We start from the raw sequence: 12,154 nt of genomic DNA on the forward strand, positions 1-12,154 counted from the left end.
CATCTTATCTCCTTAGATACTAAGTAGCTTCGCAGCTTTACTCCTGCAAAACAAATTACCCGAGTTTTGTGATAAGGTTGTGGGAGTTTATCTACAAGTAGATAGAGTCCTTAGCTCTGGAGCTTTGCATAGATTGTAGGATTTGTAAGTGAAGGGGCACTGCCCCGACTAGTCAGCTTGGAATGATCAGTTTGATGAGCTACTGATTTCAGCTCACAAGATTCCACCAACTTTAACAGCTCTGTGGACGGCAAAATTTCAGAGCCATCAGCGAGAACTTCGTCAGGCACCAGAGTTGCTCAAGCTGCTGCAGATTTCTCCTCGTCGTTTCGTTCCTGCGACTTGCAGAAAACGGGTGCTGACCATTCCTCTGAGGCACAACCAAAAGTCGCCGCTCACTGGTCAGTTTTTCTGGTGGCGCCGATGAGAATATTCCCCGTTCCATGCACTGTTCATTGAAACCTAAGTGATGTGAGGCATGAGCAGCCGGGAAGGCGTGCAGTGGCAAAGATGGCCAGTCTTGGACACCCAAGTCCCGGAGCGCTTGAGCCTGGATGCTTGCCGAGCGCTCAAGAACGTCGGTGAATTCTTCCAGAGGCTGCCCCCCCAGCTGATCGATCGTCTCGTCACTCAGGTACCAGCAGCAGCTAGAGCTAGAGCTAGATCTAGTAAAACTTCCAGGGCGAGGAATCCTCTAGCACCCCTCGTAGCTCACATCCAGGGACTGGGCCGAAAGGATGGTGGTGAAGCAGCGGAGTTATCCCAAGAAGAACAAGGGGAGGCCGAGCAGCGAGCTCTAGCTCTGGCTCTATCCAGCAGGAAAAGGGCCGTGATCCTCGAGTTCTACTCGCCCAAGTGCACGCTCTGCAAGTCGCTGCTGGATCTGGTGCTGGAAGTGGAGCGCAAGAACCAGGACTGGCTGGGCATCGTCATGGCGGATGTGGATAACAAGAAGTGGCTTCCAGAGGTACTATGATCTTGTGTTTGATCCTCCAAACTTAATGGCGTTTCGATCATCTCTCCAGGTGCTCTACTACGACATCAAATACGTCCCATGCTTCGTTCTCCTGGATTCGCGAGGAAGAGCTCTCGCAAAGACGGGAGTTCCATACTCTCGCCTCCATGTCGTCACGGGGCTATCGTATTTACTGGAGAGCGTGAGACCCATCAAAAGTGGATGATCGACCGATCGACCGATCGATCGATCGATGGGCTAGAATTTTTTTTCCTTGACTAGAAGCTAAGATCTTTTTTCTTGCTTGCTAGAAGTTAAGATCTCTGTTTCCTTTTCTTTTCTTTTCTTTTCTTATTAGACTAGAGGAAAATCTAGGATCGATCGATGGCTTGACTAGAAGCCAAATACTAAAGTTTTTTTTTCTCTCGCTAAGTTCTAGAAACTAAATCTTTTTTTTTCCCTCGCCGTCGAATTAGACGAGAATGCTAGGCACAATGTCACTATCTAATACCGGGTCACCACACGAACAAAAGCGATCATGACAGGTTAGGGTTTTAGTTAGCGCTGCGCCATCGTCGCGGCGCTGGGCTGGTATGGATGGAATCTCGCGCGTGCTGGTGGTAAGTACGTCGATTCCTTTCCAATGCCAGGCCCCGCGTTGAATCGGCGCGCCTGGAAATCCCTCGCTACCACTGGTGCCACTGGCGATTTTCTCTGATTTCCATTGACGAAATCCAGCAGTGGCATTTGACGATCAGTCCCCCAATTGTGGGAGAAATCGCGCGAAAAACTCTCCGCTATGCTTCTTCTTCCTTCCAATTCTGGCCTGGGCTTCTTCTCCTCTTTCTTTCGCGAAAGAAATTGTTTCCATAACCGACTGGGCTTAGTTTTTGGCTGATAACTGTCGTGCTGGGCGATTTCTTCCTCTCTGTTTTCTTCTCTTCTTCCTCTTTGCGTGAGTTCCAGCATGAGATGACCATCCTCTGGAACTGGCTCTTTGTCGAATTCTTGCTCGAGCTTGTCCAGGGAAGAGTTCTAGTCATGTTTTCGCGGAGGTGTGTCAAGAAGGTGGAGAATGTGGAGGATTCCAGGCAGCTGGGCTTCCTGGATCTGCCAGAGCTCGTCATGGAAGGCATCCTCACTCGCCTCCCCGCGGTGGCGCTGTGCCAAATGGCCGGAGTGTGCAGGGAATTGCGGAAGAAGTGCCGGAGCAACCATCTCTGGGAAGCTCTCGTCTACGAGAAATGGGGGAAAGTCACTGGCAGGCTGGCTTTCGCGGAGTGGCAACTCGGCCTGGCCGCGAGAGAAGAGTGTGGAAGCGAGCCTTGCTCTCGTTCCTCGGGGATTTGGTTGTGGCCGCTCTCGTGCATTCTACCGGTGTCGTGGATGAATCCACAGGCGCAGCGGCGGAGCAAAGCGGCAGTGGGCGAGAATTCGCTCATGGCGTGGTACTGGGATCTGGAAACCGGTCGATTTCGCTTCCCAGCTCAGGTCTACAACCGAGAGGTGAGAGCCAACTTCGCCAAAACTTTGGACGAGTTCCTCACGGAAGCGTTTGCTTGTTTGTTCTTCTTTTCCTCTTTGCTTGCACAGAACGGTCACGTCGGATTCATGCTTTCGTGCTACGATGCCGAGGTGAGCTACAACAGCGCCACTGACGTGTTCCTCGCAAGGTAAAAGAGCTTTTTTTCTGTGATACAAAGCTCGTCATCCAGGAAAGAGTGCTTGAATCGCGCTGGTGTTGTGAAGCTTCAGCTATCCTCCACACGGCCCGCGCACCAGTGTCTACGAGGAGGACGTTCCCTGGGAACGAGTCCGAGCTCCTCCAGTGGACACGGCCGCTCACGAGCTCCACGCCTCGGACTGCCTCCACGATCTGCGACCGGGGGATCACATCGAGGTCCAGTGGAGACGCAACAGAGACTTCCCATATGGTCAGTACGAGAAGCTCCGCCATCTCTTTTTTACCCGTGACTTCTTCCTGCCAGGATGGTGGTATGGAATCGTTGGCCACACGGACTTGTGCCCGAGAAACCACCAGTGCCAGTGTCACCTTCACGGTAAGTTGGTGGTCCGAGTTTCTCGCTTTTTCCGCAGCAGGATGATGAGATTCTTCGTTGATTTGTTTTCGTTGGTTGTAGAGATTGTCTGGTTGGAATTCAATCAATACACGCTCGGATCGAGATGGCGCAAGGCTCCTATCAACAGAGCCAATCACTGCGAAGAAGGCAACGAAGGTGAGGGCTTCTATGGTGGCGTACGAAAGCTGCGCACCAAGGAGGAGATTTCCATCTGGACCAAACTCTGGCCAAGCGAGAAACTCGAGTGAAAAAAAGGAAGAGTCAATCAAAACCATTCTACTCTGAAGGAATAACAGTGTACAGATTGGAGGGGGAGAGATGTATTCATACGTATGTGTAATGCGACAAAGGCCGCATTGGTGGACTTATTCTTTTTCTTGGCTCAAGCGATCGGTTTTGGTTGGCTGTGACTGCAAGGCAGCGAGCAAAGTTGATTGAGTTCACGTCAAGAGACAAAGAGAAAGTTAAAAAAAAAAAAGGGAGATTCTTTGCAAAGCGTACGCCGGGGACTTCTCTGCACGTTCATAATGCTTGAATGACGCTCCTCGTGATCCTCTCGTGAGCGTCCTCCTGTCAAGTGCACACGCAAGAACTCAACCTTTTGTGTTTCGTTCTAAAAATCGCAATTTCTTACCTCGGCTTTCTCCGGGACTATCATTTTCTCGCTAGTGATTGTCTCGTACAAATGGATGTATCTGGAAAAACCGGTCAGCTAAGTGCAAAGGAAAGAGAGTGTGTTTCGTAAATCACCTCCATGCGAGTTCAGTCACTAGTTCGACTGGAGCGTCCGGGAGAACCTACAAAGAAATCGGTGTTTGGAGAAAAAAATCGATAAAGAACGACCACGAGCCAGACCTTGTCTTCGTAAGGATTGCAATTGTCCTTGAACCAGAGTCGAAGGAACTCCTGCTTAAATAGTTCGAAAAGAGCCATTGGTAAAAGACACAACTAAATACCTTGTCAATGTTTTCAGGCTCCAGACCCTGTTTCATTCGCTCCTCATATGATCCAGCGATCCAATATCGGCTCGAGTCAGGCGTGTGCACCTAGAAAAGTAAAAGTTCAGACTTTTGATTGACATTGATTCCCATGGTTAGAAAGGTCGACCTCGTCAATCAAACATATTGATCCATCTGCCATCTTCCCAAACTCATATTTCGTATCTACAAGCAGCAAGCCGTGCTTCAAGGCAACTTCCTGCACAAAGCATGCAAGGAGTGTAAGGAAAAAAAAAAAACAAAACGTTTCTCTCCCACCTGGCCATAAGCAAAAAGCGCAAGAGCTTTACTGGAAACGCTTTTATAGTCAGCCTCGGACATCAGGCCTTGCTCCACAATCTAAAGATTCAATGTTAAAATGAGTACAGCATTTAATGCTGAACGTCACTAACTTTTCACCTCTTCGCCGGAAATTGGCCGATCATGATCGTCAGACTTTGTAGTCGGAGTGAGCATGAGATAATCGAGACGCTGGTTTTTTATCAGCCCTGGCAGCAAGAAAACTCAGGCAAACAGTTCCTTAACGAAGAACGAAAACAAGAAAGAACCTTCAGGGAGATCGTTCCCGCAATAATACCGGATGCCTTGGTTGTAAACTGTCCACAGCGACGTGCTCGTGCTTCCAGTGATATAACCTCGGACTACAAGAAAAAGAAGAAAAAACAAAGACAGGAGAAACTTTAATAGGCCCGAGCGTCGAGAAAAAAATCACTGTTACCAACGAACTCCACCGGAAACACTGCGCATTTCCTTGCAATGGTGACGTTGGGATCAGGAGCCGAAACAAAGGCATTTGGAGTGATGTGTCTTGTGTTATTAAACCACCAAACGCTTGTCTGGTTCAGGACCTAAGGAAACAACACAAAGACTTTTTTTCCACTGGAAAAGTAACGAAAAAAAGCATAAACAAACCTGTCCTTTGAAGGGAATCGAAGCCAAAACTCGATCAAACGCGCTCATCCGATCAGTGGTTACGATTACCAAATGATCCTTTGTTTCATACACATCTCTCACCTGTAGCCAGTGGAAGGAATCATCGATTTTAGTTAGTGGGGGCTAAAAGAATATTTCATACCTTTCCTCGCCGCTTAGGACCCAATCCAGGAACAGTCTCGTCCAGCCTCGTCTCTGTGAGACAATGTGGCACAGCCTCTCGAATCGCCTGCGAAATCTCGGGGCGAGAGACCGCGCTCTTCAAATCCACGCCCGCGGTCGCCGCGCAGCACAAATTCCTCGAGCGCAGAGCAAGAGAAGCGGCGCCCGTGCCACTGGCGAGCGCCGCTGGAGGCATCGAGAGAGAGATCGAGAAATCCGGAGAGCGCATTCCGCCAGGCGCTTGCCGCAAACCCCTAAACCCTAACCAGGCTACATTGACAAGTCAGCGGTAGGGCTTTCCGACAATAATTGAAAACCCTAAAAGACCCCATTGACAAGTCTGCATCCACGTGGCAGGTTGATATTTGATAAGAGTGTTGTATTCTATAGGCAGGGGCTTCCAAAAGTCTATGCTTCGTGGAAATATAAATGGGGGGATGCTTGCTCCATTTTGTGGCCGCCAAGAGCTATAGGGCTCTCACGTCTCTAACGTTAGCATTCTGTCATTAGAATTGGAACAATATGGTAGCCCAAGCACAGGAGCAAGAATTAGGGAAAATCGCTTTAAGCGATAGCGCCAGGGCACCGGCGCCAAAGAGCGCCATGGAGCAGGAGCTTCTGATCGAGGATGCCAGCCTCGATCCCGCCGAGCGCCGCCTCAATCAGCTGGGATACAAGCAGGAGCTCCGCCGCGAGATGGTAAATATTTCGCATTCCTCTCATTCTAGGCCTTGCGACGTCCTTAGTGTCGTGACTCGTGATCTTGAGAGGATGTATGCTGCCGCGTTGTCCGTGATTCATGATCTTGAGAGGATTTCGATCGGTATGCTGTCGTCTTTGTCCGTGATTCTTGATCAAGTCGGCATTTTGCCGGTTCCAAGCAATGCCGGGATGGGATTCGATGATTGCCTGTTTTTCCTTCCTGTCCTTTTTTTTCTTTCGATTGACTGGAGCAGTGTTCTTCGTCAATGATATTGGGCGAGCGACTCGCCCGATCTAATTCGAGTGTGGCAGTCGGTGCTGGCGTTTCTTTATTCACTGTGGCTTGACTTTCGTGCAGACGTTGCTGAAAATCATGGCAATCTCATTCTCCACAATGACGCTCTTCACAGGAATTACGCCGCTAATTGGTCCTAGCTATGCGTACTTGGGACCGGCCGCAACAATCTGGGGATGGGTCATCGTAACCTTCTTTACGTGGTTCATTGGTTTCGCTATGGCGGAAATTTGCTCCTCGTTCCCTGTGAGTAGAAGAAAAATATTCTCGTTTGGCTTTACTCATTGCGTGGCTTCTTTCGCAGACAACGGGGTCGCTGTATTTCTGGGCAGCTCACTTGGCTGGGCCAAGATGGGGTCCATTGTCTTCGTGGTACTGTGCTTGGCTTGAAGCGATTGGACTGATCGCAGCCATTGGAACTCAGGCAAGTTTTGGAGCTTCTTTAGCATGAAACTTTCAACTGGGCACTTAGATATTCTTCTTAATATCATCAGGCTTACGCAGGAGCTCAAGCCTTACAAAATATAATACTGCTTGCGTCTGGAACCGCGAAGGGCGGTGGGTACCTTGCTCCTCGTGGTGTTTTTCTAGCCATGTACGTTGGTTTCACTCTCGTCTGGGCCGTCTTGAACACATTTGCTCTGAACGTGATTGCGCTCATCGACATTGTCTCAATGTGGTGGCAGGTTCGCGACCTTTTGGTGCTTGAGCTTTGTCCGTCTTGCTCACTCCGTGCATTTTTCTGGACACAGGTTATTGGTGGCGGACTTATAGTGATTCTTCTGCCTCTGGTCGCCCCGAAAACTCAGTCAGCATCGTTTGTGTTTACGAAGTTTGAGACGTTTCCAAGCATTACCGGCATCGATAACAGGGCATACTGCTTCATCCTCTCTTTGTTGGTCAGCCAGTATTCCCTCTACGGCTACGACTCAGCTGCACACTTGACGGAAGAAACAAAAGGTGCGGACATCAATGGCCCCATTGCGATTCTTTCGTCCATAGGACTAGTCTCCGTTTTTGGGTGGGCATACATACTCGCCTTGACTTTTAGCATCCAGGTAAGGCAGCACTTTCCGCTTTCTTTTCTGTAGCGGACTCATTCTTGTCTTCTGTTGCTGGCGGTGACAGGATTTTACGTACTTATTCGATCCTAGCAACGAAACCGCTGGAAAATACGTCCCAGCACAGATACTCTACGATGCGTTCCACGGGCGCTACCACAGCAGCATTGGAGCAATCCTGCTGCTGATCATCATCTGGGGCTCCTTCTTCTTCGGGGGCCTCTCAATCACCACCAGCGCCGCTCGAGTTGTAAGTTTTCTCGTCAGTCCTACTTCACTGCTTTCGCTTTCACCGAGGAATGACCAAGTCGCCGCCGCGTTTACAGGTCTATGCTCTTTCACGCGATGGTGGAATCCCATACTCTCGAGTCTGGCGAGTGGTCCACCCCAAGCGAAAGGTCCCGGCCAACGCAGTCTGGCTGTGCTCGGCCCTTTGCATCCTGCTGGGCCTGCCAATTCTCAAAGTCGACGTCGTCTTCACGGCCATCACGTCCGTGTGTACCATCGGCTGGGTGGGAGGCTACGCGGTGCCGATCTTCGCCCGGATGGTGATACCGGAGGCCCAGTTCCACCGCGGGCGATTCCACCTCGGCCCCGCCAGTAGAGTCGTGTGCCTCGTCTCGTTCCTGTGGATCTGCTACACCGTCGCGGTGTTCCTCCTCCCGACCGTCTACCCCATCGAGCTCAAGACGTTTAACTACGCGCCCGTCGCGCTGGGAGCGGTGCTCGCGGCGATCACGCTGTGGTGGATTGTAGACGCGCGAAAGTGGTTCAAGGGGCCCGTCCGGAATATAGATGACTTCCAAAACCACAAAGTATGAACTGGATCTATGCTCGCGCCCAAATTTCAGATTCAAATTTGAAAACGGCATATTCGATCTTTAAAAAAGTGATGCTTCGAGACTTTTCATTTCTTCTAGAGTCAAACTCTCGCGCAGCGTGCCGTGTTGACTCATCATCAAAGAAACCACCGTGTGCCCAATGGGCGCTCTTGATTGATCGATCCAGCAAATAAACGGTAGCCACTAAAGGATCACATCACATCCCCTTTCTTTCGAGGATCCATGGCGCCCACTATCGGCATTGGCGTTCCCATTCTAATCCTTCTCCTCTTGGGGTCGATCGCCCCTATCCAGCTCCACGCCGCCTCCTTCAACGAGAGCTGCCGCGCCACCGTCGATCCCCCCTGCCAAGCGCTGCTCGCTTACAGATCCAGCTCGCAGTTCTCCCCCACCATCGCCAACATCTCCAGCCTCTTCTCCATCCCCGTCCAGGCCATCCTCGCTGCCAACGCCTTCTCGCCCTCGGACGATCCCTCCTCCCGGCTCTCAACTGGGGAGACCCTCCGGATTCCAGTCCCTTGCTCCTGCGCCGCCAATGGGCAGCGATCGGGCAACACCACCTACACCATCGCCCCGGGCGACTTCCTCTTCCAGATCGCTAACAACAGGTACGGAGGACTCGTCACCATACAAGAGATCGCCGCCGCCAACGGCGTCGTTGATCTGGACAAGATCTTGGCCGGGCAAAACCTCACCATTCCGTACCCCTGTTCTTGCCGCGGGAATTCGTTCGGCGGCCGCGATGCGCTCTTCATGGCGTACGTGATCCAGGATGGGGAATCCCGCGAGGGTTTCTACCGGAGCTACAATCTCTCGCAGGAAGAGTTTGATCGCTTGAATCCTTCGGTGAATGTGTCGCAGGCGGGCGCTGTGATCGAGCTTCCAGTTCCAGGTAACGTCTTGTACGTTACAAAGACTAGCTTGATGATCTTGTGGTGTGCATGTGTGTAGCTTGCAGGGCTAGATTCAATCGAAGCGCTCTGGATTCCAACCTGACTGTGGCGTCTGGAGGCTATGCGATCACTGCCAATGGTTGCGTCCAATGCAATTGCGACGGAACAGAGTATGGGAATCTTAGAACTTTCCAAGGGTGTCAAGGTTTGATTTCATGATCCAGGCTTCACTGCACGAGAGCTCCTACGGCTCCGCGGAATTGCTCGCTTGGCTGCCGAAACTCTCGTCTCCAAATCGGCAACTTTAGCACCGGGGCGAATTCTTCCGGAGGCTGCACGATCGAGTCGTGTCTCTACGATGGATACAACAATCGCCAAATCTTCACAAGGTGAGCGTCGTTTTATTTTGTCCTGCCGAGATCATCTTTTGGATGATTGATCGAAACCAGGATCGAAAGAAACGCAACAAGCGGTACTTGTGGAGACGTCCAAGCGCCGCCATCCTTCGCGTACGCACCCGAGGGAGATGGAATTCCCGAGGCATTTGCGCCATCATCTTTACCCGGGGCAGAGGGAATTCCACCTCCAGCACCAGGAGCAGGATCAAACTCTCCGGGGCAGACGGCACCACCTCCATCATCCAGCTCCATCAAAATCTCCATCGCTTACTTCCTTCCCGTCGTCCTATCTGGTTTGTCCAGCATTGTCCTCTACACAATCTAATCTGGACAACAGAATTTTGAAATCGAATATTGTCTCCCACTGTTTCTTTTGACAATTGCTACCACGAAGAACAGGAATGTTTTTATGAATTCCAGGTGTTGTGGTGAGCTTTGCACTCGCTGGAGCAGCGCATGCGTTCTGCTATGAAATATTGGACTTTGTAATATATTAATGAAAAACATAAGGGTGAAAAATTAATATAGGTTTGTTTCAGAAAAATAAATTTGTCAACATAAATTTTTATCTGAAAATTCTCTTTACCAGGATCGAAAGAAGACACGCTACTTGTGGAGAGCGAATTCCATCTCAAAAACTGGAGGAGAAGATCTCTTAGTCTCAGCGTTGTGTAAATCTCAGGAGCCCTAGTTTTGACCGCAAAATTTTGAAATAGAATATTCGCTCCCAATTAGGGTTTGGGGATTTTCCAATGGAGCGCCATGGCGACGAGGGCGGGGGCTTGCTGGATTCCAGTGGCGATGCCGGCCTCGTCAGGAAGCTCGGCATGGTCGATCTCATACTCCTCGGCATTGGCGCTTCCATCGGCGCCGGCATCTTCGTCATCACTGGGACGGTTGCTCACGACGCTGGCCCTGGTAAATCTCTCTCTCTCTTTCTTGGGAGGAATTCTTCGATGAATCGCAGGTGTTGCGGTGAGCTTTGCGCTCGCTGGAGCCGCGTGCGTTCTAAACGCGCTGTGCTATGCGGAGCTCTCCTCTCGATTCCCGGCGCTTGTCGGTGGAGCCTATCTCTACTCTCGCGAGACTTTCAACGAGCTCGTGGGGTTTTTGGTGTTCGTCCATCTCATGTTCGACTACCACGTCGGTGCTGCCAATATCGCCCGGAGTCTCGCCAGCTACCTCGCATCCTTGCTCCAAAACTTGTTCCCAGCGCTCAGGAAAACCATGCCGCTGTGGATCGGACCCGGGGGATTGGAGCTGCTCAATGGATGGCTTTCGATCAACGCTCTCGCTCCAGCTCTTTTAGCGATGCTCTCGGCTGTGCTGTGCATGGGTGTCCGCGAGTCTGCCACTCTCAACACTGTCATGACGATCAACAAGGTCCGAAGAACTTTGTGCTGTTCTTTTCATTTTTGTGATATTTGCTGCTCTTCTTCCCTTCAGGTGTGCATTGTTTTGCTGGTGGTTGCTGTGGGAATTTTCCAAATCGATGTATCAAACTGGACACCTTTTGCTCCGACTGGATTTTCCGGGATTGTCACCGGAGCAACTGTGGTCTTCTTCGCTTACGTCGGGTTTGATGCTGTTGCAAACTCTGCCGAGGAGAGCAAGAATCCCAAGGTAAACTCCTACCTTTTTTTTCTTGTGACAAACTCTGATGGTTTTTTCCTCCTCTCGTCTTACATCCAGCGTGATCTGCCTATCGGTATTATTGCAAGCTTGCTGGTTTGTGCGGTGCTATACATTGCAGTTTCTTTGGTTGTCACCGGCATGGTTCCTTATTATCTTCTCGACGGGGAAGCTCCTCTTGCCAATGCATTCTCCGGCAGAGGATTGAAATTCATCAGCGTGCTGATTGACATCGGTGCTGTTTTCGGCCTCACTACTACTTTGCTGGTTGGCCTCTACGTCCAGGTAATCTCAAGTTCTTCCTTTTCATCTTCTTTGTTCTATCACTGGCATCGTTGTTATTGCGAGGCAGTCCAGGCTTTACTTGGGACTTGGCCGAGACGGACTACTGCCTTCGATTTTTGCAAGGATCCATCCAACACACCACACTCCCGTCTATGGCCAGCTCTGGGTGGCCACAGTGGCTGGAGTTTTAGCACTGGTCTTGGACGTCAGTCACCTCTCACACATACTCTCGGTTGGCTGCTTGGTGAGAAGTCGAAACAGAGCTTCATTCTTATCAGTTTTCTTTCTTGATCTTCTCTTTCTTTGCAGGTTGGATATGCTACTGTCTGTGCCTGTGTTGTAATGCTGCGCCTGAGAAACGAGGAACAAAGAAACCAACGTGATGAGCAACCGCGATGGCGTGAAGCGGTGTTTTGTTTGCTCGGAGTCGCGGTGCTTGGCTTGATCGTCGGGATACTTGTTCGATTCAAAGTCCACTTCGCATTTTCAATCGCAGGCCTCGTTCTAGCTGCGCTGGTCGCAGTTCCTCTCTACACTAGACAGGTAAAAAACGCTCTTTTGTGTTCCTTCTGATGTTTTGTTCTTGGTTTTTTCTAGGAGTACAGGATTCCACAGGGATTTCCATGCCCATGGGTGCCTACAGTGCCTCTAGTGAGCATTTTCTTCAACATGGCATTGTTTTCTCAGGTAAAGAGGGAATGCTTTTCATGCTTGCTAAACTCTTGGTTCTTTTTCAGCTCCATTGGGAAGCTTTTGTAAGATTTGTGATCTTGAGCGTGGCCGCCGTGGCTTTCTTTTTCTTATATGGAAAGAAGCGCCCTCCATACCAGAAAGCCAGTGTAGAAGAACACTAAGCAAACTATACATACATAAAACTTTATATTTTTCTCTCAAAGGGTGTTAAATTTTAGGGCTTG

The 12,154-nt window shown here is 50.4% G+C and overlaps 6 protein-coding genes across 9 annotated transcripts; 5 read left to right on the forward strand and 1 right to left on the reverse strand.

The window, feature by feature from the left end:
* Positions 1-456: 456 nt before the first annotated feature.
* LOC112345568 (thiol:disulfide interchange protein TxlA-like) lies at positions 457-1,414 on the forward strand. The gene is made up of 2 exons (XM_024672630.1): positions 457-967; positions 1,026-1,414. Exons 1-2 carry the CDS (start codon positions 479-481, stop codon positions 1,179-1,181), a joined length of 645 nt encoding a protein of 214 aa, XP_024528398.1. The 5' UTR covers positions 457-478; the 3' UTR covers positions 1,182-1,414.
* An 86-nt stretch (positions 1,415-1,500) lies between these two features.
* LOC9633374 (F-box protein At2g26850) lies at positions 1,501-3,404 on the forward strand. 2 transcript variants are annotated; one of them, XM_024672624.1, is made up of 5 exons: positions 1,501-2,461; positions 2,549-2,628; positions 2,705-2,889; positions 2,944-3,015; positions 3,097-3,404. In XM_024672624.1, exons 1-5 carry the CDS (start codon positions 1,928-1,930, stop codon positions 3,282-3,284), a joined length of 1,059 nt encoding a protein of 352 aa, XP_024528392.1. In that variant the 5' UTR covers positions 1,501-1,927; the 3' UTR covers positions 3,285-3,404. The 2 variants fall into 2 exon arrangements, with proteins under 2 accessions (XP_024528392.1, XP_002967788.2); XM_002967742.2 differs by having other exon boundaries at positions 2,711-2,889.
* Positions 3,368-5,412, reverse strand: LOC9633375 (phosphoribosylaminoimidazole-succinocarboxamide synthase, chloroplastic). 2 transcript variants are annotated; one of them, XM_024672623.1, is made up of 13 exons: positions 5,110-5,412; positions 4,947-5,048; positions 4,753-4,882; positions 4,583-4,675; positions 4,434-4,522; positions 4,293-4,373; positions 4,144-4,233; positions 3,993-4,082; positions 3,892-3,942; positions 3,787-3,833; positions 3,671-3,731; positions 3,538-3,606; positions 3,368-3,446 (listed from the first exon to the last, which is right to left on the reverse strand). In XM_024672623.1, exons 1-12 carry the CDS (start codon positions 5,356-5,358, stop codon positions 3,559-3,561), a joined length of 1,131 nt encoding a protein of 376 aa, XP_024528391.1. In that variant the 5' UTR covers positions 5,359-5,412; the 3' UTR covers positions 3,368-3,446; positions 3,538-3,558. The 2 variants fall into 2 exon arrangements, with proteins under 2 accessions (XP_024528391.1, XP_002968039.2); XM_002967993.2 differs by having other exon boundaries at positions 3,431-3,606.
* A 135-nt stretch (positions 5,413-5,547) lies between these two features.
* Positions 5,548-8,092, forward strand: LOC9631127 (amino-acid permease BAT1 homolog). 2 transcript variants are annotated; one of them, XM_024672620.1, is made up of 7 exons: positions 5,548-5,828; positions 6,190-6,372; positions 6,431-6,550; positions 6,621-6,812; positions 6,879-7,184; positions 7,255-7,437; positions 7,514-8,092. In XM_024672620.1, the coding sequence occupies exons 1-7, from the start codon at positions 5,652-5,654 to the stop codon at positions 8,006-8,008; spliced, it is 1,656 nt and encodes a 551-aa protein (XP_024528388.1). In that variant the 5' UTR covers positions 5,548-5,651; the 3' UTR covers positions 8,009-8,092. The 2 variants fall into 2 exon arrangements, with proteins under 2 accessions (XP_024528388.1, XP_024528387.1); XM_024672619.1 differs by having other exon boundaries at positions 6,621-7,184.
* An 83-nt stretch (positions 8,093-8,175) lies between these two features.
* On the forward strand, positions 8,176-9,695 carry LOC9633376 (lysM domain-containing GPI-anchored protein LYP4). The gene is made up of 4 exons (XM_024672622.1): positions 8,176-8,921; positions 8,981-9,092; positions 9,147-9,311; positions 9,372-9,695. Exons 1-4 carry the CDS (start codon positions 8,252-8,254, stop codon positions 9,643-9,645), a joined length of 1,221 nt encoding a protein of 406 aa, XP_024528390.1. The 5' UTR covers positions 8,176-8,251; the 3' UTR covers positions 9,646-9,695.
* Positions 9,696-10,065: 370 nt separating this feature from the next.
* On the forward strand, positions 10,066-12,132 carry LOC9633377 (cationic amino acid transporter 9, chloroplastic). Its single transcript, XM_002967745.2, has 8 exons — positions 10,066-10,238; positions 10,288-10,703; positions 10,767-10,943; positions 11,013-11,237; positions 11,305-11,481; positions 11,547-11,780; positions 11,835-11,924; positions 11,975-12,132. The coding sequence occupies exons 1-8, from the start codon at positions 10,073-10,075 to the stop codon at positions 12,089-12,091; spliced, it is 1,602 nt and encodes a 533-aa protein (XP_002967791.1). The 5' UTR covers positions 10,066-10,072; the 3' UTR covers positions 12,092-12,132.
* The last annotated feature ends 22 nt before the right edge of the window (positions 12,133-12,154 follow it).

Source organism: Selaginella moellendorffii, unplaced genomic scaffold, assembly GCF_000143415.4.
Source record: "Selaginella moellendorffii unplaced genomic scaffold, v1.0 SELMOscaffold_9, whole genome shotgun sequence".
Lineage (NCBI taxonomy): Eukaryota > Viridiplantae > Streptophyta > Lycopodiopsida > Selaginellales > Selaginellaceae > Selaginella > Selaginella moellendorffii.

Bases quoted from the DNA above. Each gene is read 5' to 3' on its own strand.
- LOC112345568 (XM_024672630.1), top strand. From the start codon at position 479: ATGAGCAGCCGGGAAGGCGTGCAGTGGCAAAGATGGCCAGTCTTGGAC. The intron at 968-1,025 runs GTACTATGATCT...TCATCTCTCCAG, and splicing joins ACAAGAAGTGGCTTCCAGAG to GTGCTCTACTACGACATCAA.
- LOC9633374 (XM_024672624.1), top strand. From the start codon at position 1,928: ATGACCATCCTCTGGAACTGGCTCTTTGTCGAATTCTTGCTCGAGCTT. The intron at 2,462-2,548 runs GTGAGAGCCAAC...TTGCTTGCACAG, and splicing joins CTCAGGTCTACAACCGAGAG to AACGGTCACGTCGGATTCAT. The intron at 2,890-2,943 runs GTCAGTACGAGA...TCTTCCTGCCAG, and splicing joins CAACAGAGACTTCCCATATG to GATGGTGGTATGGAATCGTT.
- LOC9633375 (XM_024672623.1), bottom strand. From the start codon at position 5,358: ATGCGCTCTCCGGATTTCTCGATCTCTCTCTCGATGCCTCCAGCGGCG. The intron at 4,083-4,143 runs GTCGACCTTTCT...TTACTTTTCTAG, and splicing joins CAATATGTTTGATTGACGAG to GTGCACACGCCTGACTCGAG. The intron at 3,607-3,670 runs GTAAGAAATTGC...TGCACTTGACAG, and splicing joins TAGTCCCGGAGAAAGCCGAG to GAGGACGCTCACGAGAGGAT.
- LOC9631127 (XM_024672619.1), top strand. From the start codon at position 5,652: ATGGTAGCCCAAGCACAGGAGCAAGAATTAGGGAAAATCGCTTTAAGC. The intron at 6,373-6,430 runs GTGAGTAGAAGA...CTTCTTTCGCAG, and splicing joins AAATTTGCTCCTCGTTCCCT to ACAACGGGGTCGCTGTATTT. The intron at 7,185-7,254 runs GTAAGGCAGCAC...TGGCGGTGACAG, and splicing joins CCTTGACTTTTAGCATCCAG to GATTTTACGTACTTATTCGA.
- LOC9633376 (XM_024672622.1), top strand. From the start codon at position 8,252: ATGGCGCCCACTATCGGCATTGGCGTTCCCATTCTAATCCTTCTCCTC. The intron at 8,922-8,980 runs GTAACGTCTTGT...GCATGTGTGTAG, and splicing joins GATCGAGCTTCCAGTTCCAG to CTTGCAGGGCTAGATTCAAT. The intron at 9,312-9,371 runs GTGAGCGTCGTT...GATCGAAACCAG, and splicing joins AATCGCCAAATCTTCACAAG to GATCGAAAGAAACGCAACAA.
- LOC9633377 (XM_002967745.2), top strand. From the start codon at position 10,073: ATGGAGCGCCATGGCGACGAGGGCGGGGGCTTGCTGGATTCCAGTGGC. The intron at 10,704-10,766 runs GTCCGAAGAACT...TCTTCCCTTCAG, and splicing joins CTGTCATGACGATCAACAAG to GTGTGCATTGTTTTGCTGGT. The intron at 11,925-11,974 runs GTAAAGAGGGAA...GTTCTTTTTCAG, and splicing joins ACATGGCATTGTTTTCTCAG to CTCCATTGGGAAGCTTTTGT.